This window comes from Eublepharis macularius, chromosome 11 (genome assembly GCF_028583425.1).
Source record: "Eublepharis macularius isolate TG4126 chromosome 11, MPM_Emac_v1.0, whole genome shotgun sequence".
Taxonomy (NCBI): domain Eukaryota; kingdom Metazoa; phylum Chordata; class Lepidosauria; order Squamata; family Eublepharidae; genus Eublepharis; species Eublepharis macularius.
Window position 1 is genome coordinate 23,043,291 of NC_072800.1, and position 27,997 is coordinate 23,071,287.

Sequence of the window (27,997 nt, forward strand, 5' to 3'; positions counted from 1 at the left end):
AGTAGATTCTTTGCAGTGTCTCTATGAAGGATGTTTTGCTATTAAACAGCACAACCACAGCTTGTGTATGTGTGTATGGATGGATGGATGAATGGCTGTAAAGTCAACAAATTAGACAATAGGGGGAAGAAATGAATAAAGGTTTATGGTCCTTTTTACCGTATGTCACTCAATGGTGTGCTTTATGTCCTCTTTTTTAGCTCCACATGCCGGAGTTAGTCCTGCTGAATATTATCATCAGATGGCTCTGCTGGCAGGTCAGCGCAGTCCATATGCAGACATACTTCCTTCAGCTGCCACTGCAGGAGCTGGTGCCCTTCATATGGAATATCTCCATGCCATGGATAGTAAGTAGGAATATTGCAATGGAAGAAGCCGAGCTTGCTGAAAGGACATGTTAATAAATGATATGCAAGGGCACGGTGGGACCGCCTTTGATGGAGAACACTAATGTTGTTCAGAGACTTGAAAAATTCATTGAAGTCCAAATGATATATTTAGTTCGAAGTGTCAGCTGTACACAGTGACATTAAAATTATTATCACAACACTCTTATTAGTATACGTGGCACTTTACGGAGTTCCATAAACAAACAAACAAAATGCCAAGTCTCTATCCTCAAGAATCTAAGGCATTTCCATGACAGGCTCTGCATGAAAATATCTGAAGTTGTGCTGTCAAAAAAAATTTTTTTTAAAGCTTCCCCATCTGAATCAGAACATTGTTTGCAAAATGAATCTATGACTCTGCCAGAATTGGCAAAGCAGTTTTAAGATTGCTCCTTGAAGAGGTATAAGGAAAGAGAATTAAGGGAGGGGTTTCATGACCATAGGAGTCTGCGATCAGTCATTTTTATTCTCAGCTTAAATGGAAAATATGAAGCTATCTTCAAATGTGTTAAGTTTGCCCTGTTCAAGTGTTTCCACATTCAATGTGAATCTTAAGAAAAAGCAAATTCTTAACATTGAAACGTTTATTATTCATTTGGGGTTTCTATTGGGGTCCCCCCCTACTTCATGGTCTCTGTGCAATTTCACACAGGTTCTGTGCCTGTCCAGAGGTGGTCTTGGAACATTCAAGAGCTCTATTTATTTTCTAAAAGATGTACGTTTCTCCTGACATGAAAGTGGGACCCAGTTCTGGTTCAAGAATCCAGGCAGGAGAATTGTGCATGCCTTGAGAGGGATAAGTACCTCCTTGCTCATTTCTCTTCTGAACATTATCCCACCGGCAGCTTTGAGATCCATCTCTTCAGCATTTGAACTCACGAGCCCTAGTTTTTCAGCTGCCTTTCCTCTTAATAAGGCCACACTCTCAGTTTTTCTTTTTTGGCCAAGCACATATTGTGTGGCAATATGTGCTTTACTTGCAGAGAAAATGTTCTTTCTTTGGATGGCCACTATCAGTGCTTTACCTGCCTCGGCAAAGCTCATGATGTTGACTCCTGCCCACATTGCTTATGGTTCACCAACCTCCTCTGTAAAAATCATTTTATGGATCTTACTTGTTTGTTTTGTTTTGCTGTTTGAGAGTCGTTGAAAGTATACTGCTGCAGGGGGGAATAGGAGGAGTTCTTATTTTTCTTATGTTGTTACATTCCTACATCCTTCCAGTTTTACATAGTTTGCAGAGGTTGTTCCACATTAGTGTGCACTTTGAATGTGGAGCTGTAGTCAATCTTGACTCGCTGCAGAGTGTTTTCAGTACCCTCTACTGCAGAGGAGCTGCCTCTTGATTAAAAGCCAAACAGCCACTGGGCTAATAAAATGAGGAACTGGGTTGGGTCCATCAATCAGTCAGCAACGTAATAGCTCCATGGGTCCGTGGGCTGTGGTGAAGAGGAGGAAAGGGACAAAATTCATCCTTACTCCACTGACTGCAGTTCACCAACTACCTGAATCAACATTCCTGGTCTTGGAAGCGGCTGACAGGGTGAGTGGGAGGGTGGGTAAGGAAGATCTTTCATCATTGCATGAAGATCCTTGTGTAAGCAGACGGCTGAACCCAACCTTCTTCCTGTCCTGCTAAGCTGTAGAATGACAGGCGCTGATGGTGCCTGGAAGGGGAGGAGCAAGGTGGCAGTAGGCCAGGCATACCATTGGAAAGCCCCTGGTCTCTCCCTCTCGATGCAGTAGATCCTGGTCTCTGGTGAAGTTCAAGAGAGGAAGGAGTGGGCAGCAGGTGTGCTAGGAAAGACTCGTAGAAAGGGTCTCACCCCTCCCTTTCTGTTAAGCTGAATGTACACTTTTATTTGGAATTTTTTCTAACTTAAGTTCATACATTTGAGATTCATTACAGCAACAACTTTACAATTAAGGGCTGTTTCCTGTATTAAAAACATACACTAATATGCAGTATTATGCAAATAGCTTGTTTTTTACATCGTAAATGGAGAATTAAACTGTGAGTGAATTGTGGGGAGGTCATATAGCCTCACCTTCTCTATTTGATGAGAATTTGTTTAGTCAGGCATTAGCTGCTTTTATCTAAACAGAGACTGAAGCTACCCTTTTACTTTGTAAAAACTAATTAAAAGTATCTTAACTTGCATGGTTGTACAGTAAATTAATTGTCATTAAGCAGGAATCTGAATGTCCTACCATTCATCATGCCGAAGAAGCCGCTTTCTTCTTTGTCAGAATTTTAGATGAGAAAAGGAAAAACAAAACAATTAGCAGGAAGCCAATATTAAGATGCTGAAAAAAACAACAACAACAATAAAGGATGCCCCTGCTTGCATTTAATAGCTGAGTCCTATAATCAGAGTTGTTCTCTGTTAAAAGTCAGCCTGATTCTGCCTCCTCTCATCAAGAAAAATGAAAATTAAATGTGAAGGTAGGGGAGATGGGATCCACGTAGCATTTCAGCAAGCAAAATGACTTGTGTGTGTCAAATGTGACTTTCTCATATTCCCCCTCCTTCTCCAAATGGGCAATTTAGGTTGTAGAGGGGGGGCGGGGGGAGGAGAAGTCACGCTTTTCAGGTGGAAGTTCTCCTTCTGCCAAAATATTATTCGGGATCCTTCCTAGTTTGTCTCGCTATCCACTTTCAAATTGCTCTGGGTCAACCTCTTGGATACCCTTCAACTCAATTAACAGAATTACAGTACAAAAATAATTCATAGGATTGTAAACTGCTCACAGCAGGGACTTGTCCTTTTTTTTTCTTTTTTCCTTTTTAGTCTTTGTGACGTTATAAAGTGCCATATACAGAGGCTATGCTGATGGTGGGATATATCTCATTAATAATGAGGCTCTAATCTTGTATAATAATGTTTAACATGTCCTTCCTTAAATTTTTTCTGTCCATCTTACTGCACTGCTGCACTGCTTCACCTGTGCAAGCGGGAAAGGCACAGCAAGAAACCTGATTGCAATGAGAACATGATAATTTTTGTTTGGGTTACCATGACTTGGTATAACGTTAACCCAGTTTAGCTTCCGTTGACTCCTACTGGATCATCCAAAGTTATTCTGCCACATTTGCCCCCTGCGTTTGTACTTTAATGGACTTGATTTCATGTTAGATAAATGTTAATCAAGTACTGGTTTTTATAATTTTGCATTGTTCTGGGATTGCCTAATAAGATACATTACTTTGCTTATAATGCTCCTAATGAAAGATATTCATGGTTGTTTTGGGCAATCTATGCATCTCTGCTTAGAAGAATGACCAAAAGTTTTAGGAATACCAGTAAAAATAGATTCTCAGTACAGAATTATCAGTTACAACGTTGGACCATGTGGGAAAATGGGAAGGAAGGAAGGAAGAGAAAGATTATAGTTCATATCGGGAAGCTGGATATTGTTTATGAAATATCCTTGATACTGTATTGAAATGTACTTGATACTGATTGTGCTAATCTCATACTGAGTTATCCGCCTTGAGTCTCAGTGAGAAAGGCGGACTATAAATGATATAAATAAAATCAAAATAAAATAAAAGGGCACAGGAGATCTTCAAGAGGTTACAACCCTTAAGAAAGATACAAACTAGAACAAAGGCAGAATAAAGCCAAATAAGAACATGGAACAGAAATTGGCACTAATCCATTCCTCTTATTTATTTATTTATTTATTTATTCAATTTATATACCGCCCATCCCAGGGGCTCTGGGCGGTGAACAGTTAAAATTGATAAAAACAAAACTAAAATCAATATACAAATAATAAAACAAATTAACAAGGTGCAGTGGTGGGGAGAACCTTCCCCACCCCAAAGGTGGGAGGCCGACATGGCACCGCCCCCTTCAATCACCAAACGCCTGGCGGAACAGCTCTGTCTTACAGGCCCGGCGGAACGATAATATGTCCCGCTGGGCCCGGGTTTCCATTGACAGAGCGTTCCACCAGGCTGGGGCCAGGACTGAAAAAGCCCTGGCCCTGGTTGAAGCGAGGCGGGCTTCCTTAGGGCCGGGGACCACAAGTAAATATTTATTCGCTGATCGGAGCGATCTCCGGGGAACGTACAGGGAGAGGCGGTCCCGAAGATATGCCGGTCCCAACCCACTCAGGGCTTTAAAGGTAAGAACCAACACTTTGAACCTGATTCGGAATTCAACTGGAAGCCAGTGCAGCTGGCGCAGGACAGGTGTGATGTGTGACTGGTAAGGTATACCAGTCAGGACCCGTGCCGCCGCATTCTGGACCAGTTGTAGTTTCCGGATCAGGCCCAGGGGTAGCCCAGCGTAGAGTGAGTTACAGTAATCTAGCCTGGAGGTGACCGTTGCATGGATCACTGTAGCCAGGTCCTGGGGCGTCAGGTAGGGGGCAAGTTGCCTGATCTGACGAAGATGGAAAAATGCAGACTTGGCAACCGCCGTGACCTGGGCCTCCATCGATAGGGAGGCATCCAGGAGCACACCCAGACTCTTTACCACTGGCAAAGTTGCCAGTGGTGTCCCATCGAGGGCAGGGAGCTGGATCCCAACATCTGGCAGCCCCCGTCCCAGCTGCAGGACCTCCGTCTTCACTGGGTTCAATTTCAGCCTGCTCTGTTTCAACCATGCCGTCACAGCCTCCAAAGCTCTGGCCAGATTGTCTGGGGCCGTGTCTGGCCGGCCGTCCATCAACAGAAAAAGTTGGGTGTCATCCGCGTATTGATGACAACCCAGCCCAAACCTCCGCACCAACTGGGCGAGGGGGCGCATATAGATGTTAAATAACATTGGGGAGAGTATCGCCCCTTGGGGAACCCCGCACACCAAAGGGTGACGGGCCGATAGATCTCCCCCGAGCGCCACCCTCTGTCCCCGACCCTGGAGAAAGGAGACCAGCCACTGTAAGACTGTCCCCCTAATCCCCACGTCGGCAAGGCGGCTGGCCAACAAATCATAGTCAATCATGTCAGTATAGCCATGCATATTCCGTTCGTTTGACTGGTGCCCTGCTGAAATGGCTATAAAGATGTGGTACTGCTGAATTAAGAAGAGTGAAGAGAACTGATGTATTTATTTTTTTAAAAAATGTATCCTCTGCTTCTAAATGCACTGGAAGCAGCTTCTCAACAAATTACCATAAAATACAATCATAACGTTTCAGAGTCAAAGAACATCTGAAAACAACGATGCAGCTCGTTAAACAACAGTTTCAGTTTAAAACACAGAACAAGAAATATTCAGATGCTCAACCAGTTGCTCAAAATTAAAATGCACAAATGAAGATGATCAAATGCTCAGACAGAAAAGGCTCACAATTTTTCACAATTTATGAAACCTAGCATGGGGTTTAGTTTTTGAGTAGCCTCTGGTACCACAAGGCCAGTGCTACCATAGAAAAAGCTGTTGATCTAATCCATGTACCTCCCAACTGAAGAAAACATTCAAAAGGAGATGTTGAGCCACCCTAAGGTGGCAGATGGTCCTTCATGTAGGTGGGCACTATGATGTGAAGGGCTTTATCAATGTTAAAGACCAGCACCTTGAATTGCACCTGGAAACAAATTGGCGCAATCAGTACAATTGTCATAAGATTTGTGTTAGGTAGGTGTCAGCCGGTACTAGTTATTGGAAGACCAGCTACTGCAGTTGGCATGAAGCTGAAATTTCTGGATTGCTTTCAAGGGCAGCTTCACATAAAACATACCACAGTGGTCCAATATGGAAGCAATGGATTCAGAAGTGAGTGTTACTAGGACTACAGTGTCAGCAAGGAAGGGCATTTTTTTCAAATTAGGTGCAAATGGTAGAAGGCTCTTTCAGCAACCACTCCAACCTTCCTTTCAAAAGGCAAAGCTGGGTCTAGAAGTCCTACCCAGAAGGAGGCATAGGCATGATGTGAGAGTGCAAGGGAAGTAATGGACAGAAGAAAGCAGGGATTTTTTTCAGCTGGAATGCGGTGGAACTGAGTTCTGGAACCTCTTGAAAATGGTCACATGGCTGGTGGCCCCGCCCCCTGATCTCCAGACGGAGGGGAGTTTAGATTGCCCTCTGCGCCACGGCGCAGAGGACAATCTAAACTCCCCTCTGGCTGGAGATCAGGGGGCGGGGCCACCAGCCATGTGACCATTTTCTCAGAGGGCAACCCACTGAGTTCCACCACCTCTTTTCCAAGAAAAAAAGCCCTGAAAGTAAGAATACGGAGAGGTAGAGTATGGGTGAGATCCAACCTATTTTTCTTCAGGTGAAAAGGGATCACTTTATTTTGACCACGCCAGAAGGCTTTTCTGGGAATCAGGGACCTGCAGAAACAAAAGCCACGTGGGACAAGTGGAATTGAGTGAAATTCAGTGAAAAAGTTGGCTAGCTCCAACCCTAAGAGAGGAATTAGTGACCCAGGGAGAGGGAATGGGGGAAACTAGCTAGCCCAGGAAGGTCTGGTTGGCCCACCGACACTTAGTTACAGCTCACCTATCAGGTCATATTTCCATACACATCCCCAGCTTTTTGTGGGAATCTTGCTAGAAATATTAATAGGAGCAGTGACCATTAAGAACAGATTGGAGCAAATCAGATTCTATCCAGCTCTTTATTACAAGGATCCTCTAGTAGAATGATACATTTATGAGGGGCCTACATGGTGTACCTGTTGGTCCCAACTCAAATGTAGAAGTCAAAGATCCATCACAAATAACTTTGTGTTGTGTGCGTCTCTCAGATGGCTTTATTTTGCTGTATGGGGCATCAGCTTCTACCAACAATTAGAGTACAGATGCTGTATTGAAATGTACTTGATGTACATTTCATGTATTGAACATGTAAAGAGAAAATGAAATGAATGACACTTGATTTTTAACTTCCTCTTTGACTTCCATTTGAAACTACACTATTAAGAAGAGATACATTTCAAATTAAAAACATTTTAGTGTCCCGTGAAAATGCCTGCAAGTCTATTCTTGTTTGCTAAATGGAGTAGAATCAAAAGTGGATTCTTCATTGTCACACGGCATCAGTGGGTGAAGGGCACCGTCTATCCTCCAGGCATTCCCTTTTGTGCAGTGGAAGTGAGAGTGGTGGCTCCTGGGACTGCTTGACGCCACAGAGCCAGGTGCCCACATCCACCTTGCACTGTTGTCTTATTGAAGCCACTTACGTGTAGGTTCTGCATGGATTTCTTTCCCTCTGACCTCAGAGGAATAGTCAATTCTTACGAGCTTCGCTAACTGTTTTCTGCTCCCAAGGCGAACAGAAGACATCACCATTTTCGACTATCAAAGTGTCGTATTTAAAAAGCAACAGACAGCCGCACAGTAAAGTAGCAGTCCCATAAAAGAGAGATGAAAAAAAGTTAAATTATAAGGAGCTTGGATTTCTTTTCTAAAGCTTTACATTCCCTTTTGAATGCTGACTCGTCAACGCAGTATCTGGAGAGAGATTGGAACAACATGGGTGCATGCTGGTTACACAGATGTAGAAGAAGGGAGAAAATAACCACAAGCCAGATGCCAAAGATAACTGACACTTTTGTTGGCAGTCTTATCTGTAACAGGGTTAAGGCCAAAGAGAGTTCCAAAATGAAGCACAGATGGAAACATAACTAGAGAGCAGATCATGCAGTGATAGAGGCAATAAAGTGTGGATTCAAATACCCAATTTAAGACTTTGGGTGAGTGCAGAGCAGGGGAAGACCTGGAGACTCAGTAGTTTATTAGCGCCATGTGCCGTGATGCATTTTTTTTTCAAGACTCACGGCCAGATATTGCTAGAGAAGGAGTACTGGGCTAGTTATATTACTGGTTTTATCCAATAGAGCTGTTGTTGGTAGAAACAGAATATTAGTAGTGAAGGGAGAGAAAAAGTAAATCTTGAACACTGAACCGTGCCAGCCTAAGAATACTGTTCTGGGAGTAAGCCCCATTGATTACATCTGAGTAGGGTTCTGAGTAGGCACTGTAAGGCAGGGGCACACTCTTGAATTAATTGAGAAAGATGAACAGTATAATTGTCAGCATGGATAAGAACGAGATATACTTGAGTTTGGGCACAATCTAATCCAAGTGATACACTTTTAAGTTAAATTGATTTCAGTGAGAGGGTTTGTCATCTGTCGGACAGGGCCGTCCCATACAGAGGGATTCCAGCCCAAGCCCATTTCAATCATTGGGCTTAGACTGGAATAACTGTGTAGGGTTGCACTGTACATGCCCCCCGTTGAGCACAATAGCACTTCAGTGTGCTGATCCGCAGCAGGACTGTGCATTTTGTTCATGGCATTTGTTATTCAAAAAAGAATTCCAGAGGTGATTCTCTGAAAACTTCTAGCCTATCCACGCACCCATTAAAAGATCGCTGCCGCATTTTTATCTCGCTCTTCCTAGGAGGAGCTGAGGGTAGCAGGCATCATTTTCTCATCCTTCATTTTATTTTCACAATAACCCTGTGACATGAAGTCTGGCTGAGAGGGAGTGACTGGCTTAAGGTCACTGAGGGAATTTCATGGCTCAGTGCTCCTCCCCTGGTCCTAATCCGGTATTGGAACTGGTAATACCACATTGGCTTTCACTATAATTGCACAGAAGAACTTGAAGAATTGGTAATAAAATCGTACAGTTGCCCAACTTAGTTGTACAAATGGAGAATGAATGAGCAATAGTAATATAATATGCAACAAACAGAGAGCTGTAGAGGTTAGAGCATTTTGTTATGTATGGGGTGGGGAACCTAATTTCAATTCCTTGCTGAGAGCCAAGCTACAAGAGACAAATTACACGAGGAGGAGCACATGAAGGGAGTCGCAGTGTTAGCCGGGAGGCTGAGTTCTAAAAGAGAAGGCTTTGTCAATTTCCCCTCTCTACAGAGCTAGGGAGATTCCTACTCAGAAGGTTTGTTTATTTCCTCTCTCTTAGAAGGGTAGGTGAAACTGACAGAGCCTTCAGGAGGCAAAAAGGAAATTAACAAACCCTCTGAGCTGTGATTGCGACTCCCTTCACGTGAGCATCCTCGCGTAATTCATCACTTGTAGCTTAGCTCTTAGCCAAGAAGCCCAGGGCCAAGCTACAAGTGATGAATGACGCTTGAACAGCAAGTGTATTTCTCCCTGTTCACTTGCCCTCCACTTGTGCTCCACTCAATCCACTTGCTGTTCAAGTGTCATTCGTCACTTGTAGCTTGGCCCTCAGTCAGTGATCTTGGATAAAGTCACCGTCTCTCAGTTTACAGCTGAGAGTGCAGAGGGCTTTCTACCTAGATTATAGGGTTGTGTCATAAGAAGTCGCTCAGAGAGATGCATTGATAGGGGCAGGGACTATATGCTACTCTGTTGGGCACTGTCTGCTGTATTGCCTGCTGATGTAGACATGCGCTTACTAGGAGTTTCCACATTGTTTAACATGCCATATAAATTAATTATATTTGTTTCAGAGAGATTTCATCTCTGTGTGTGTGGCTTTAAGCTATTTTTCAAACCTATCTGCTTCCACACCCTGTTATCCCTTTAGCTGAATAACCAAACCACTGTTCATTATTGTACTTTGCTCAATGAATGTCCTAGCTGTTGACTATATTGTATTTCCCTTGCTCTGTAATCAACTTTAGTCTCAGTGAGAAAGGTAGACATCATCATCATCATCAATAGTAGTAATAGTAATAGTAATAGTAATAGTAATAGTAATAGTAATAGTAATCTCAGTGAACTTAGAAAGGTGTGTAACACTGGTTAATATTGCACTTTGAACTCCTTAGAGAGGAAGAGTGAAATGCAAAGATGCATATTTTCCAAAGAGCATTATTTATCCATGCTTTTTTGATATAGCATCATCCAAATGGAAATCATGAATGAAAGGGAGGGGAATAGACTCTTGATCTCCATTTTGTGTTCTACAAGTCCTTGTTGGGGCTTTTCATTAATATGGTAAGGCATTAGGGTAGCTTGCCAGTAGCTTGGATTAGAACCACTCCATCTCCTCGCTTCTAGTGAATTAATGATGTGAATGTCTAAGTAGCCATCAGCTTCATAAATCACCAGAAATGAGAGGGATAACACATAAAAGTCTTTCCCTTTTGTTTAGCAATTTATCATTTTGCTTGCACATTAATAAACAGAGCTCCCCTGAGGTAAGCAATGGAAAGATAAATTTTTCTTCCTAATTTTTCTCAATCGTAGCCAGTAGATCATAAGTGGAAAGAGTGGGCTTGTCAAAAGCACGTCGCACTGTTGTGGTGACTCTTTATAACCAACGCCAGTAGTGATATATAAAAAGGACAGAGTACTTGGGTAGATAATTGTTTTTGTTTACATAATAGGCGCCAGGTTTCCAAGTCCCAGGCTGTCAACAAGACCAAGCCGAAAGCGAACGTTGTCCCTATCGCCACTGTCTGATCATAGCTTTGACCTTCAGACCATGATCCGGACGTCTCCCAACTCCTTGGTCACAATTCTCAACAATTCCCGTAGCAGTTCTTCGGCAAGTGGCTCTTATGGCCACTTATCTGCGAGTGCAATAAGGTAAGGTTCTGCAAATGGCAGGGATCCTTGGCGTATGTAAATCTCTCACCTGTGAATCACCAACAACTTTATCATCCACTAGAGATCATTTTTCACTAAGCAGTAAATTCTGTTTCTTGCTAAAACAGGTTGCAGCCTTTAAATGCTCCTTTCTAAAATGAATTTTACAAGGCAGTCCTAAACAGAGTTGCACCCTTCTAACCTCATTTGATGGACTTAGAAGGTTATAACTGCTTAGGATTGCCCAGTTAGCCCACCTTTTCAGCTTATCACAACAATTCGTGCTATTGGGGGTGGAGGGATCATTTTGGCTGTGCAGCATGATCTTGATCATGGTCAGGGCTTTTTTTCAGCTGGAATGCAGTGGAACGGAGTTCCGGAACCTCTTGAAAATGGTCACATGGCTGGTGGCCCCGCCCCCTGATCTCCAGACAGAGGGGAGTTTAGATTGCCCTCCGCGCTGCTGCAGCAGTGTGGAGGGCAATCTAAACTCCCCTCTGTCTGGAGATCTGGGGGCGGGGCCACCAGCCATGTGACCATTTTCTCCGCGGGCAACCCACTGAGTTCCACCACCTCTTTTCCCTGAAAAAAAACCCTCTTCATGGTTACTCAGAAGTATGCTGCACTGACTCCAATGGGATATTGTCCCTGGTAAGTACATTTTGGACTGCAGCTTGAGAAATACAAGTAGATAGCTGGATTTGCATCTTTTCATGCACTTGATATGAAAAGCCCATTTAAATCACCAATCATGGGGTGTTTCTTTCTCTTTTTTTGCATTTGCATTTAACAAAATTAAAGATTTTTAATTGTTTAATTGTTTTCTTTGAATGCATTTAATTGATTTTGATTGTGCAGCTGGGAGAAAGCTCGGCTCACAATGCAGATGAGTGACCCGCTCGCTCTCCGGCTGTGAGTCGTCTTTCAACCATATGCCTGTCTTGGAGAAGAAGCAAAATGCTGAGCTCCTCCCAGCCTCATTCCAAGGGCTGACCCTGGGAGAAAACCTGTTGCAGTCGCTGGCTACACTCTGTCCTGTGAAGTAAAATTTCTTCTGAGGCATAGTGGTCTTTTCTTCTCCAATATCTGGCCCTTTCTGTTCCTTATTAGCACAGGCAACCAAAGCCGAAACGTGAAATTAACAAGGCCTTGTTAATTACAGACAGATTTTTTTTTTTTTTGCAGTATCTGGTTATTTTCACCTTGCTGCTTGGTTGAGATTAAGCTAAACAAAAATGGGAAGAGATTAAGCAGTTGGGACCAAGGGGGTGACGCCAGTTTAAACAGCAGGAGGAAGAACTGGAACAGAATTGGGCTGAAAGGTTTGGATACAGGAAGGCAAAATGAACTGGGTTGCCTCAAGCAGATTTCCTTCTCAAGCCAGCTGTTATGCAAGAGGGAAATTGGCTGCAGTTGTCCTGTGATTCTGACAGTGACTCATTTTACACGGAGAAATGAGTTTAACCATTCCTGGATATATTCCTTTAGCAGATGACGTAATGGAAAACCATGAAGTTTAGACCAAAATCCTATACTTCGTTGTTCAGGCATGTGTGTTATTGAAACCAATGTCAAGCGAGCAGGCTTAGGTAAAAGTGTTACCTATGCATAAGTGAAAGTGAAAAATGACCATCTTGCATGCCACAAAGTGAGAGATTTTGTTAACTATAGAACCTATTATGTCAGTGGAGCTTGATGGGTCTCCGTAGAATTCGGGCTGTCACAAGACATAGTAGGATTGGCCCAAGACCAAGAAGGGCCGCAGGAGATTGTGTGCATGCATAATTACATACGCATGGTGGGGCAGTCTGCATTACTCATTATTCCATCACAAGTATATCCTATCCGTGCTACAGGTTGTATAAAATAGCTGTAAGAAAATGGACCCCTTCAGTGAATTTCATTGACTTCTGCAATATAGGATTGCCAGGTGTAGACCCTGAGAGGGCTCTTGGAAGAGCTGCACACAAAAAGGGGCAGAGATTCATAAGTATTTTCCATCATAGTTTACAAGGATAGAAGAAACTGTACTGGCGCACTTGTTTCTTCCGTGAAACCTTTAAGTGTATTTATTTATATAAGTGTTTCTTCCTTGTTTCTCTCCCATTTGGGGACTCAAAGAGGCTTACAAAATAAATACTATTTAAACAAACAGAAAAAAAGGAAGAGAACAGTGCTCCAATATCCTGGCCTGGACCTGCATTCACTCGTCTGGCTCATCCAGAGCCACGGCTTGCAAGCCAGGGTCCGTGGGCACTTTGGTTCTTGCCCTTGGCTTTATACTTCTGGCCATGTCCAGGCTTAAGGACCTGTAACGGAGGAAGGGACAGAAGCTCAGCCAAGATCTCATCCAGCTGGCAGAGACATTACTGAAGCTCCCCTTCCCCTGCTGAGTCGGTGAGCGCTCTCATGATCTGGACTGGACAGGCGACTCCATGGTACAGTTCCACACCTTAAAAGCTGTACACTGACATAGAGTTGCAAGGGAGATATTGAATACACTGGAACTACTGTAGATCAGAGCCTCTTGTTTGCCATCTTTAGAGATATAAAATGTTCTCACAAAGGGTCTTTCTCCCCATTATTACCCTTATTTTTTGTTATTTTATTTATTATTTATTTAACAAAATTTATATCCTGCCTTTCTGCCCTCATAAGGGTCACCAAGGTGCCTAACAAGTTAAAACATGCATACTAAAAACGCATTATAAAGCCATTAAAATCAACCAACACACATTCTTTAAAACAGTTAAAACAAGAGCTTTAAAAAAACATATAAAGACATAAAACAACAATTAAAATGTGGGGTATGAAGGCGGGATCACTGAGGGTATGCCCAACAAAACAGAAAAGTCTTTATCTGCTGGCAGAAGATGGCAATAGAAGGGTACAGATGAATCTCCCTGTGAGATGCTGAAATGTTGCTAAGCCCAAATGATGCGTGCTAATATTTTGGACTGTTCACTCACTGCCTTGGGGCGCCAAAGTTTAGTGGAAAGTCACCCAAAGTAGTGAGCATAAAACATTTTGAATAATAATAAAATAAATAATTAACTTGCTTTTTATTTTGTTTTTAGAGAAACCAACCATTTTAAGGAACATCTGAGTACTACTTCTAAATAATCTCTGCTTTGCATATATGCCCTGAACACCAGAGGGAACTGTGCAAACATTCTCCAAAAGCCTGATTTTTAAGATTTCAGAGACCTGTGCAGTCCCTAAGCTCACACATATTTTAGCAAAGCTCATAGGGGGCAATAGATTTGCATGTAATTTGTTTAGGTGTTCAATGAGAATTATCCCTCATCAAATGTGCAAAATTTGACTCACAAATCAAAACTGCCAGACATGTAATTCCATCTCATGTAGATAGCAATCTTATCATTTCATAATAAGGAATTTAAAAATGAAAATAAAATTAAGCTGTTGTCGTTTGAGAAGTCTAGAGAGAGCATAGAAAAAGAACCAGATGTCTCTTGGCATCAGATCCCTTCAGGGCTTTTATTCTGGGAAAAGAGGTGGCGGAACTCTCTTACCACATGTGCACGTGCTCCTGGAAATGCATGGTGGCGTCACTTCCGGAAGTGGCACCACTTCCAGTAAGTGACACCACTTCCCAGAACCCAGCACAATGCATTACGACAAGATAAATGTTTGTAAGCTTAGAAAATTACACTATTATGAGAAAGGGTTTTTTTCCTTTCTGTATCCTCTACAAAAAGTGAAATCTTCCATTACCTTTCCCAAACATTTCATTTCTTTGCAATCATATTTTAAAATATGCAAGAAGGAGGGGGCCTCTAAAAATCCAAAACCCATCTCACAAATCTAAATTCTAACATATTCCCTCTGTCAACTTAGGGGGAAAAAAATCCAAAATTCATTCTCAAAATTCCAGAGTCTGAAATTCCTAATCTAATGAATATTGCAGTTTCAAATTTTCAGGGAGGGTTTTGCTTTACTAGAGCAATTCAAAAGAAGATACTCAACTTTAGCTGCATTAAATTTTTACTTAGGTTAAAAGGGCTTTTTTATGTTGCCTGCCAACTCTACCTTACCAATGGCTAAGCTGTTGTGACATTGTGAAATGCTCATAAATATTCCAATGTCCCACACAAACAATATTCATAAAAACTTCATTAACACCCATATATCCACTGCAATTTCAGTGATGTTAATCAGCTGAGGGTGGAGAGAACCATTTGAGTTACAGCTATTAAAACATAAGAACACCTATATGCTGATGAATATATTGATGAAAGCCTTCTGTGACTTGGACACAGCTATCCATTCTTAGCATAAAAATGGAATAACCATAACTGATATTTTAACTAATACAAATGACTAACTGATATATTTAACACAGAACCAATCTGCATTCAAAAGTGGTGGGAACCATAACAATGTCAACTTCCATCAACAAAAGAATGAAAGCAACACACACGTGCACAGCCCCACACACCCCCATGAAAAGAAAGCAGAATGAACTCAAAGCAGCACACGCACACAGCCCCACCCCCCCATGAAAAGAAAGCAGAATGAACTCAAAGCAGCACACACACACACACACACACAGCCTCACCCACCCACCCCGAATAAAAATAAAACAGTCCTCCTGGTTGGTGGGTTCTTTGGGGTGGTATCCATTGAATTATGCCACTGGAAGAAATATCACGCACCCCATTTGCAAACACAAGCACTTTCTGCTCACACTGTGAAGGGGATGTGTGTGTCCAGTTGTATCTTGATCAACATCTTCCATGCAAAAAGGAAATCTAGATAACAATAGTTCCTTTGGATTCTGTATTTGCATAAACATAGATACTTCTAATTCCTTTTGACAGCAATCAGTGAAATAAATAGTTCTCACTATATAAGGTTTCTGTTGGATAATTTCCAGTGCAATTCTTTGATTTAGAAGAGTATAACTCCCCTTAGGATTGCGCTGAAAATCTTGAATTTCCCCAAATTACAGCCCGATCCTAACATCTGCAATGGCAAATCCATTTGTTACACAGCCATGGCATCACTCCTGCCTGCAGGTGGGTGGATTGCATGGATGGATGCTTCCCCATCTGTTTATAAGGGAGAATATTCAAAATATAACCTTCTTACTTGAACGTTTAGGTGGAGAACTCCCAATAATGTACTGTGTGCTTCTGTTGACAGCTCTTAAAGTTTAAGATGAGCAGCATCAACAACCATGCCAGCCCTTTGCCAGGTAACTTAATGCCATGCCTGAATTGCTACAAAAGTGTCACAAGTGGATTTCTCATAGTCCTGTTTTTGGATAATAGTATGAGCCAAGCAAACATTTATAGGAGACAGTATGATTGGGAAATGGCAAGATCTCAGCTGTCCAGTTGATATCTTGGAGATATTTACATTACTTGCTTTCACCAAGAAAAATTCAAAGATAATAGGTACAAGCTGGTTGACGCTGGCAGGGAAAAACAACTGTACTGTCTGTTAATTCCATGTTATTCATAGGGAAAACACCAAATAAAGTCATAAACACATCAGTATCGCCTGATGAAAGCTGGCTAAAGGACACCCAAGACCTCTGCAGTAAAACCATTCTTGATATTAAATGAAAGACATGTTTTCTGGCACGCAGGCTTAAGTGAATCAAGATTACAGAATTTTAGTAAATGCTTTAAAATGATATTGCCAGATACTGTGTATATAATAAAGCAAAGAGCATATAATTATGTTTTGTGGAATGTCTATAAATGCATTGTTTGAGAGCTTTGTCCCAAGTCAAGGTGTTTTCATGTGACTAAAGCCAGAAAGGAGCACTTTGACATGTTGACCATTGTCATTCTGGCCTCCTCAACTGGCTGTTAGCTTGTTTGAAGCAAAATGGTTATTATTGAATAATATCTCTCTGTGGGAGAGCATTCCTTTTAAAATAGACATGTGGAAACTAAACGTCTCTCTATTTTCAAGCTAAAGTCTATTTTCAACCTCTAAACCACAGAGCTGTGTTTAAGATTTCTGTTCTCTCCCACAGCTTATCTCTTACAGGTTAACAGTCTTCTAACTGAGAGAGGTCAGAAGTTTATTATTTCCAGGTTTAATGTGAAACCCATGTATCCTAGCCAAAAATCACTTGGGATTGTCTTTTTAGACTTTTACTTAAAATAAATCTAATCAATCTTGAAATAGTCAAACATATAGATATCACAAAAATACAAAACACAGTTCCATATGTAAAAGGTAATGGAAGCAGATAAGCATGATGTCATAATCCCTTATCCTATCTGAAAGTTAAAATACAATTTCAAGAATCTCACCAAAGCACTTTCTAAAAGATTATTCTCATGTACCCCCACCCCCCTTTGAGAGATTCAGGGGTCTTTTGGGCACGGCTATCTATTATATAGGCTCAGTAACATAAACCCTACATGACCATGCCAAAATCCACCGATTTGTCACTTCCGATGGCATGTCGGAAGTTCCTCTCTGAGCTATAGCAAACTTTTTCATGGAACAGGTGTCACAAATGTTGTTCTTGTTTGGAACAAGCTTTTGAGACTAGTCTTTATTGAGGACGTACCGCAAGAACTGAGCAGGAAAAAAACACATGGTTTGCAAATATGAAAATAAAGGTTTTTTCAGTCTTGCTTCCTTTTGAAGCAAGGCTGTCTGTGAGGTTTACAATGACTCTAATGGGCATTTATCCAGCAAAACAGCTGAATAAAATGAAGTATGTAGTTCAAGAAACAGCATTCACAGGAACCTCAAGGATATAAAATATGGTACTGATCTACCTCTAGTTTTTGTTTGTTGTGAGAAGCACATAAGCATATCCTGCAAGCCAGTTTCCCTTGGTACATCAGTGTACCAAAGTACTAATAAGAAGTGTGCCTATCAGGGTACCAATAAGAAGTCCATGTAATAATTTTTCATAATATAATGTTTGCTTTGGGGCATTAATATTTTATTGCACTGTTTTATCATAGATTTCGTATATCTGTGAACTGCATTTCTTTCTTTCTTTCTTTCTTTCTTTCTTTCTTTCTTTCTTTCTTTCTTTCTTTCTTTCTTTCTTTCTTTCTTTCTTTCTTTCTTTCTTTCTTTCTTTCTTTCTTTCTTTGGAATTCCTGCTGAAAGGAGGCTGGAGTTTAGGCCAACAACCAATAAAAACTGAATAAATGAGGCAGCTGAAGAGCTTCACGTTTATGACTAAATCTGTTTTTGCCTAAAATTACACTAGGAATGTTGTTCGGTCTAAGTGTTGCCACATAAATCAGCAGCATTGTTAGAAGATTTATTTTTGTTTTATGTTCTCTTTCAACAATCAAAAACATTCACCAAATCCATCAAGTGAAATCTATGTGCAGAAGTACACTTCTATGAGCGCCTCTGAATTCACATCACCATCATAGCTTCCTTGATTCCCTACCAAAGGGAGAGTTTGGGATAAAAATGTTTAAATAAATAAATGAATCCACATTGTGATGTTTGTGTAGTTAAAGTTAAACTGGCCAGATTGTATTTTTTGGATGTAGAATAGGTGCTTATTAAAAGAAATGTATATTGTTGAATGCAAATTCACTGTGGATTTTCTTTCATATTACAATCAACCTTCATTTACCTATCCTGCAAAATTAAGATATTTGCTTGGTGTGCCAACATTCAAGTTTCTCCCCTGCTCCCAGCATATTGTTGTTTATTTTTCAGCAGTTTCACCCTCTCATAATCTTCTGACTGATTTGTCAGGTAAGGGGAAGAGGAACTGCCTTTTCATCTTTTCTTAACTTCCCTCCCACCTTTTCTCAAAATCATAAAATGGCAGAATCTTGTGTAAACGCAATCCTTAAGCCTAACCACGTTATTTCTTCTATAAAATGGTCTTTAGAAAGTACTAGAGAGACTTGTTCTTAAACAAGAGCCTGCTGTAGTTAAGAAGTTGCCCTGATGGCCCTGTCTTTTTTTTGTAGGTCTTGCTATTTAGATCTTCTTCAATTAATTAATACCCCTTCTTTGTAAGCCAGCTTTGTGTTGTTTAAATTTACAGAATAAGGGAGATTAGATCTTTCAGCTCTAAGAGAATTTCCAATGGTCTTGGCATAAGGGAGCAAACACAAAGTCAAGCAGTATGAATCTTTAGTGAGTCTTTTTTACTTCCTCTGTTACTTATAATGTTTCTACTTTCATTTGTACACTAGTTCTAGAAAGCCAAAAAATCCTCTTCAGTACAGCAAGCACTTTGCAGGTGTACAACTTGGACAACTTCGAGGCAAGTGTAGGGATATTGCTTTGGAGGAACAAGTCAAAGATTAATGCCCATCATTTGAACGAAGTATGGGTAAAGAAAGTCTGGTGGAACAAAATGGTGGCCATTGTAAGTCATTGGTGCTGGTATTTTACAGCTGTGCTGGGGCTGAGGATAAATCCTGATCTTGAATTTATAGCTGAAGCAGTTTTTTTTAAAGAAAAAAAGGAAGAGAAAAAAAGAAGGCAAACTATGGAAGCCAGGGAGGATGAATTTCATTCCTCTTACTACTGGTAGAAGCTACCCTCTTTTTTATTATATGCTTTATTTTGCTGAATTTTTTAAATTCATCTCTCAGTGTGTACAGATATACATAATTTTAGTGGGCGAGTCCACTGCAAAACTGCACCCACAGCAGTTTTGCGGTGCACAGCTCTCCCTGAAGTTGAAAATCCCTCACCTGTGGCTGAAACATCTATATTTTATTTATTTAAAATATTTATATCCTGCTTTTCCCCTCATCTACAGGACTCAAAGAGGCTTGCATCATTAAAAAAACACTTTTAATTCTAAAATTAGGATTAAAAGGAAAAAACTAATAAAGATAAAGAGACAAAAATCAAGCCGTTACTTCTTGCCCATCATATTCACTGACCTCCACTCTAGGGTCAGTAAAAGTACATCTGAAAAGCTCTACTTTACAAAGTTTCTGAAATCTTTGCAAGATTTATCAATCGATCAGGAGCAAGAAATAGAACAGCCACTGAGAAAGCCTCTGCAAAAACAGTTGTTACTGCTCAGAGTGGAGGAACAGCTAATGTGGTCTCATATGGGTGGAGGCAGTCCCATATGCTGCCTAAGTAATATATTCCAGACAAATAGCTGCAACATTCTCTTGTAACTAAAATGCATTCTGTATCGCCTTGCAGATTAGCAAATTTAATCTGACATAAGGATTCATAGGCATTTCATCAAGTTATTTGTGAGATAACAAAACTACATACTATTCATTTATTGTTTCTTTTGATGTCAAATCCTGCTGGAATAACACATGGAGAAAGGCTGATGATATTCCAAACCCACCTGAGCTTTAAGTTTCTTCCAGGGAACTCAGGAATCGCAGTTGTGTGGGGTGGACAGGAATAATTCACAAACAGCGAATGCAGCTTGCTGGAGTTTCTCAGTCTGGATTGTGTAATTCTAATATGGATTACTTTTGTGTTACTTTTGGGATAATACTTCCTTTTCCTTAGCACCGTAAAAAGGACAGGTGCCTCGTTTGGTAGTGGGGGCTGCGTGATCCCTGCCTGTGCAACTTCATTAAGAAAGAGTAGCCATGGTAGAGGTCTGTAGGGCAGTAAGTGCTCCTCCCCTGATTCTTGATCCCCTTTTTACACATACATGCATGCGCTTGCCATAGACTATATGCCAGTGGGTACTTTGAGATTATATTTTTTTAATGTTTTTCTCATGTTTCAACATGCATCCTTGGCCTATGTAATCTTGAAGCCCCCAGGCTGCCAGCATACACCACACTGGGCGTTAAACTAGAAGTGATGGGCGCAGATTGTGTGCTTCAACCTGGGAGCTAGGAGTCAGATTTAAGGAGAAAAATGGGCCAGTGGGTGAGGAGTGCAGAATCCTTCCACTACCTGCTGCTAACCTCCCTGTAGGTCTGACCCCAAGCATTTATCTTTCAGCCAGGCTTATTTTTGATATCAGTGTCCATCTGAAAGGAAAGTGAAATAGACTGAAAAGAGGTAAGCTAGCAGTGGAGGGTGGGTTCTGCACAACTTATCCTTAAATTGAACACTTGTACACACACGTTTCTCTATTACTCTGCGGCAGGTTGAATTTTAAAGGCTCGGATCCCACCACCTTGCTCAGCAAAGTCTGAACTTAGCCTTCCTCTAGCCTAAGGAGGCTTCCTTCAACAGAAGTAGCTCTTTGCTAAACAGAGTCATCGGATTCAAGCCAGGATCTGCTCTTGAGACATCTACTTTGGTTCTGAGGTTGTAACATTAACCTCCCCTACTGGGAATGGATAAGCCCCATAGAATTCAGTGGGGCTTATTTCTGAATAAATAAATACACTTAGGATCATGCGCCCCAAGTGATCATTTTCTTAACGTCTTGTATATCTGGAAATCAGTGCCCCTCGGTTACAAATAACAGGATTCCCTGCCTCCCCCCCCCGCCCCCCCCCCCCGTAGTCTAACTTGATTTTCAACAGCAAAAACAAAACGATAATGCATTTTTTTTTTAAGATGCTTTACTAAAAATAGACTAAATCCCGCGAGAAATAAAATTCAGGGGGAAAAACTGTAGCAAGAAAAGGCAAACTGTTCAATAATGGCTATTTATTGCAATAACAAACTTTAGATAAAGCAAAAGGGTAGGTGACATGGCTTTTTACAACACTTTTATTGATAATGTTGCTCCGTTACATTCCTCTGTGTGAAGCAATTCCTTTAATCTTGGCTTATGGTCCACTCTTTCATATGTCTCTAGATCTTATTACAAGGGAGAGAGAAAATCAATTGGTTAAATGTGTTTTGAACACCATACTTGTCATATCACTCATTTGTTTGCAAAGATGGAAAGCTCAGACCATCCAGAATGTCACCTAAAGAATTTCTATCAGCGCCGTTTGGCTGCAGAAACTGATGGATTAACCTCTTCACCCCTCTGAAATTAGGGATCAATGAGACTCAATGTAGAAATATTCCAATGGGAAAGTACTGGCTCTCTGTCCAAGTTAAACAGCAATAAACGTCTATTAAAGCCCATTATGCATGCTAATACCTGTCACCACTTCATTACTGTAGTTCCAAGGGTAGGTTCTAGCCTTACAGCAATGCTATGACAAAAATGATATGGGATAAGTTACTCTCGGTGTTGTAACATTTTTTAAAAAACGTTTGGAATAAAAGCCTCTCCAAAATATAACAGCCAATATCACGGTTTTGCTGCCGGCCTTATTCTTTTATGCATCGTCTATTGGGATTACGGCAATCTGCAATATGTTTTTAAAGTGTCCATAAAACAATGTGGATGGATGATCTTTACAAGTATATTGTGGTGTCAGTGATGGGTTTAATGCAAATTTAAAGTCTGTTGTCATAATTACTACTGTAGCTCAGCACCTTTGCTGAAGAGAAGTCAGGATGCATGTTTTTCAGTTTGACTTCAGTATATAAAGAGGGTTTGGGGAGGTAGTATGAATAAGTTACTATTATTAATGAGGGAATCTCCCCTTTGCTCTAGCTTGCCCATTTGAGACAGAATAATGTTAAGAATACCCAGGGAATGTTGTGCAAGCCCTTTCATTCTGCATTGTGTTCTTTTAATAAAAGGAGGCAGAAATGTCCCCAAAACAGTAATTGTTCACAGCAAGAGTTAGAGGGAAATTGGTAATAATATTCAGTTATTGCAGTCCCTTAGTCCTTGCCTGTGTTCCCTGTAAGCAACCATGAATGATTACAGCTCGACTTAGCTAAGGTAGCCTCTATGGATGATTGATAGGACATTAATCAAAAGATGCATATCAGCTTCAGAATTTGTTCACAAGCTTTCTTCTAATAGCTGATTTCATGTTCACTGAGCTCTATGCCAGTTTGTTCAATTTATTCTTCAGTGTACAAGCCATTCATCACCGAACACAATGATTTAACACACACACAAACACACACCCTTTCCCTTTCAGGAACCAAAGATCAGAGTGGTGTAACTATTCTAATTGGTTCATTAAAATACTATATAATACTCATCATTCACCTACTATATTCATTTATAATTTTAAATTGTCTTCGCTTGTAAATAGTACTACACTAACCTAACACTGGGGTCAAATAGATCCCCATTAAGTTGTAGCTTTAACACAATTGTATGCACTGGACAATTACTGCAATTTAATATTAACACATACATTTTATTAAGTTTCATTGTTTAAACTACAAGGGTGCTGTTATGTAGGGATGATATCTGGAATTTACAGCCATCCGCATAATCTGCAGTTCATAATGACATACAGACTATGAGGTATCCGTGACCACAGAACCATGTCGTTTTTCCTTTCACCAAAGACCTCCCTAAGAGTAATAATAATTGTTTTTAAAAAACTAAATGGTTATCTCCTTATCCTAACTAATGCAGAAACACCAAAATAGGTGTTAGATTTTAAACAAAAGTTTTCACCATAGTGGGTTTCTCCAGTACTTTGGATGCCCCATGTTTCATGTATCTTCTATTTTAATTACCCCATTTTAATTAAGGTACAATCCTAAACAGAGTTACACCCTTCTAAGGGCCAAACTAGACGAAATGTCTGACTCAACCACTGACCTGACTTATAGGCACATGTGACGTCAGTAGGGTTGCCGGGCCCCCTCAACCTCCGGGCGGGAAATAGGGGCCTGGCACTTACCTTGGGGGAGAGGGGGTGCGCACGCATAATGCGTGCACGCACACTCCCACAGGCGCGATGACGTCACTTCAGAAGTGACATCGCGCAGCCCCTGGGAGCATGTCCAGGCTCCGCAGGGGCTCAAAATGGGCCCGATCCGCGCTGAAATGGGCCTGTTTTTGAGGCACTGCAGAGCGCAGGAGGGCTCCGCAGCGCTTGAAAACGGGCCCAATTCGCACTGAAACGGGCCCGCTTTCGTGCACTGGGGAGTGCAGGAGCGCTCCTGCACTCTGCAGCGCCTGAAAACAGGCCCAATTCATGCCAAAACAGGCCCATTTGGGGGCTCTGTGGAGCGCAGGAGCTCTCCTGTGCTCCGCAGCTCCCAAAAATGACCCCCCTTTTGCCATGGATCGGGCCCGTTTTCAGGCACTGTGGAGCACAAGAGCACTCCTGTGCTCTGCAGCAGCCTGATCTGGGCCAAAACAGGCCCAATCCCGGTGGCTGCTGTGCACGGGAGCGCACAGCTCGCCGCGAGAGCCCGCAGAGGAGGTGCGTGTCCCCCACTGGTTAGGTAAGTGGGGGGGCGGGGGGATTCCCCGCCCCCACCGGGGGTCTGGGATCCCTAGACGTCAGGGACCTAACGTTCCCAAATTTGCTGGGACCCAATTCAGCTGGCAAGCACAGCACAGGGGGAGGTGGGCTTTGTGCAGCCCCACATTTATTTATTTATTTTTATTTATTTCAAATTTGTATTCCGCCCTCCCCGCAAGCGGGCTCACGGCGGATACCAACATATTAAAAATACAATTAAAATACAATAAAAATTCATATTTATTAAAAACAACACATTTAAAACAAGATGGTAGACATCAGGGCAAACAGAGCTGCTTGCAAGACAGTTTCACCTCAGGAAAATGGCACAGGAGGCTAAAGTTCCTCCTCCCCCAGGTCCATGCTTCTGAGGGCCAAGCTACACATGACGAATGACACTTGAACGGCAAGTGTATTTCTCCCTGTTCACTTTCCCTCCACTCAATCCACTTGCTGTTCAAGTGTCATTCGTCATGTGTAGCTTGACCCTCTGCCAAATGAGGCCCCAGAGCACTTGGGAATCATTAGTTCCCCAACATCATGTTGTGGCAATAAGATCCAAAGTCCAACCTATCTCCCAGGGCTCTGATCCAATCTTTGTAATTTAAATCTTATGCAAATCCAAATGATTTAGAGCTGCTGCAGCATAGTGGTTAAGTTGTTGGGCTGTGAATCAGCACTCTGCTGTTTTGAATCCCACTACTGCCATGAGCTCAGTTGGTGGCCTTGGTAGGGTTGCCAGCCTCCAGGTAGTGGCTGGAGATCTTCTGGAATTACAACTGGTCTCCAGGCCACAGAGATCAGTTCACCTGGAGAAAATGGCTACTTTGGGGGGGGGGACTCTATGGAATTTTGCCATGCTAAGGTCCTTTCCCTCCTCAAACTGCACTTTCTCCAGGTTTCTCCAGGTTTCACCCCCTAGATCTCCAGGAATTTCCCAACTTGGAGCTGGCAACCCTAGGCCTTAGGTAAGCCACTCCTCTCAGCCCCATTTCCCTAGCTGTGTTGTCGGGATAATAATACACTGACTTTGTTCACCACCCTGAGTGGGGCACTGTCTGGAAGAGTGATATATAAGCGCAGTTATGATTATTATTAATCAGAGCCCTGGAACTGAGCCAGCCTCGTTTTAAGAAGGGGAAAGAGATACTTTCCCCCTCAGATAGAGATTTTGGTAGCTGTGGATAGGAGTGTAAGCTCAGACAGGCTTTTTAGCTTTTAGTTAGGATTTGGGGTCAGGTTAAGGAAGGAAATTTGTTTTTAGTGAAATAAACAAGCACCCTGTTTAGGGCCCATTAAATCAGACTTTCTGGGCAAGGGGTCTATGACCAGGATTTCTGTGAGTGAAAGGAGCGGCCTGGAACCTGAGTAATCAGCCTGCCAGTCATGGTAAAAAAGTTACAGTTGAACATTGAATACTATCTGGAGAAAAAGGAATCAAATCTCCTCTCAGTGTTTGTGTTTGGTAATTAAGGCACAGAAATAAGGTGTTAACCTGCAATAGGAAAAGCTTATAATCTCTGGACAGTGAAGTTGAAAGTAGTTGTACATTCCATACTAATTATTCCACATGAAATCTTTAACTTGTTATGTACCTTATTTTCTGTAAATAAATGTTTGTTGTTTAGTTCCATCTGCATCTGGTCTGTCAAGACAAAACAGCTGTAAAAAGGGGGTTATAATTAAGTTCATTATTATTCTTTTAGGGTCACAAGTAAGCACATTTAAGGGAATACAAAGCTTCTATGCTGTCAACCAGTTTGTTTGTTTGTTTGTTTGTTTGTTTGTTTGTTTGTTTGTTTGTTTGTTTGTTTGTTTGTTTGTTTCCCACAAGTGGGCTCAGAGAGGATTAACAGCATATAAATACGTATAATAAAAACAAATAAAAACAGTTAAATAAACAGTTAAATAAACTTACATCTCCCCTTTTATTGATTGTGAGTGGCTGAAGAGGGTTTAAACAAATAAAAGGAGAAGTGTGGGATTTGGACAAAGGGCAGTTACCTCAGAAGCATCCCTTGTCATCTCTCTTCTCCACCCCCCATCTTAACTTTGTTGCCACCACAATTAAAGTGGTACCTTAAGAGTAGCCGTGTACTGAGATCAGAAGCTTTATTCCAACTGAGGACCAAGCATATTCACTGTACGGAACGACCCTGTATATGGGAGCCCTAAACAAATGATGCATGATAAAAGATCTAGAGAAGATACCCCATTACTTGTGCATTCCTAGAATCAAAAAGTTCATAGAAAGCACAATATGTAGTCTAGAGCTGGATCTTAGCACTCCTCCTAAAAGCTTCAGTTGCAATACATCCTATACAAACCTTGGACCAGTGAGTTCTTTCCATCATAACCTAAAACACCTCTCCTCCTCCTTTTATATCTAGCCTGATTGAGAATTCTGGAGAATTCATAATCTTGTCTACTGATTGATGATATGTTTGTTGGTTCTACTAAAGGCCATTACATGACTTTACTTTTGGATTTTTCTTCTTTTGGCCCATAACCTGCAAGAAAATGGTAGTCTTTATAAAAGACTACAACCTAAGTAGGGTGTGCAACTGTCATAGATATTTCTCATGGGCTGAGATTCTTGCATGGCTTAGACTCTTCCTCGCTTTTTTAGCCTCAGAGGCCTCAGAGGAGTAGCAATCCTGAAGCCTAGGAGAAACAGAGTCCTACTGGCTCAGCACAGTCCCGTGGCCAACTCAGGACAGCACTGTGGCAGCTGTACACACCCCGCTCCGGTTCTTCTTGTTCTGGCCTCAGGGGCTTAAGAGTCCTGCAGCATGAGCAGTGAGACTGGAAGCCTCCCTGAATTCAGTGGGATGTGCGCCGTACTTACAACGTGTTTGGGATTGCAGTCCTAATAGAAGAGGAGACACATAAACCACAGTATCAGTGGCACCCCAGGGAGCAGAGAAGTGGCAAGGAAGAAACAGTATGGTGGGAAGAGGAACGTAAGTGGAACAGAACATGGGCATCAGTCTAGTAAATAATTATTTGCATCTAGGAACTAGAAAAGAGTAATCTACTCAAGAGTGTCATTTAGCCATTCAAACAGCAGGATTTGAGTCCAGTGGCACCTTAGAGGCCAACAAGATTTAGCCATTAATCTGCTTTTAGTCATGGAGCTAGATGGATAAATGATTACATTGCTTTGCACTTGCAGATCATGCAAAACATATTCAAACTTCTCTTAAGGATACATATATTCTATGGTGTGGAAGTGATGTGCTGGTCCAACATTTCCAGTGTTCATTGCGCATAGATTGACAATACAATCCTATGTGCAAGTTCCCATTCTCAGTCAAGCAGACACTGTTCGTTCTTAGTTAAGCAACTTCAGTTTCTCATTTGTAAAACATCAGAAGCAGTGACTCATCTCATAAAGTGGTTTTAAAATGCAAATAAAGTATGAGTGGCCCTTTTCACGCTGCTTACCTGCTGCCGCAACGACATGAAATATCGCACAAAAAACGCGAAACATCATGTTTTCTCACGCAAGATTTGCGCGACGTCGTGCAAATCTCGTGCGAGAAAACGCGATGCTCCGCATTTTTTGCATGATATTTTGCGTCGTTGCGGCAGCAGGTAAGCCGTGTGAAAAGATCCTATATTGGACAGAAATCAGTACAGAGAAATCCAGAAACTGTGTATAAACAATTGATTCTGTGTCGTCCTTCATTGCTTTATACTGTTGTCTTTTCAACAATCTGTATACTCTTGTTCTTCAGTTCATCTAAAAAACTTATCAATGGATGGAAATATGATGAGGTCTGTAGTTGCTGATGTATTTAGCCTCCAAGAACCATTAGAATCAAGGTGAATTTTTCCCGTGCTTGTTTTGAAGGTTCTAAAATCTCTGTTAACTCAATGCCACCGTTGATTTACTTT

The 27,997-nt window shown here is 41.5% G+C and overlaps 1 protein-coding gene across 1 annotated transcript in view; it reads left to right on the top strand.

Annotated features, from left to right (window-relative positions):
* GLI3 (GLI family zinc finger 3) overlaps positions 1-27,997 on the top strand; it is a 306,111-nt gene that overhangs the window by 215,894 nt on the left and 62,220 nt on the right. Inside the window, exons 6-7 of the mRNA XM_054991390.1 lie at positions 201-347; positions 10,679-10,880. Of these exons, the coding sequence (XP_054847365.1) occupies positions 201-347; positions 10,679-10,880 (349 nt within the window). The remainder of the gene's footprint in view (positions 1-200; positions 348-10,678; positions 10,881-27,997) is intronic.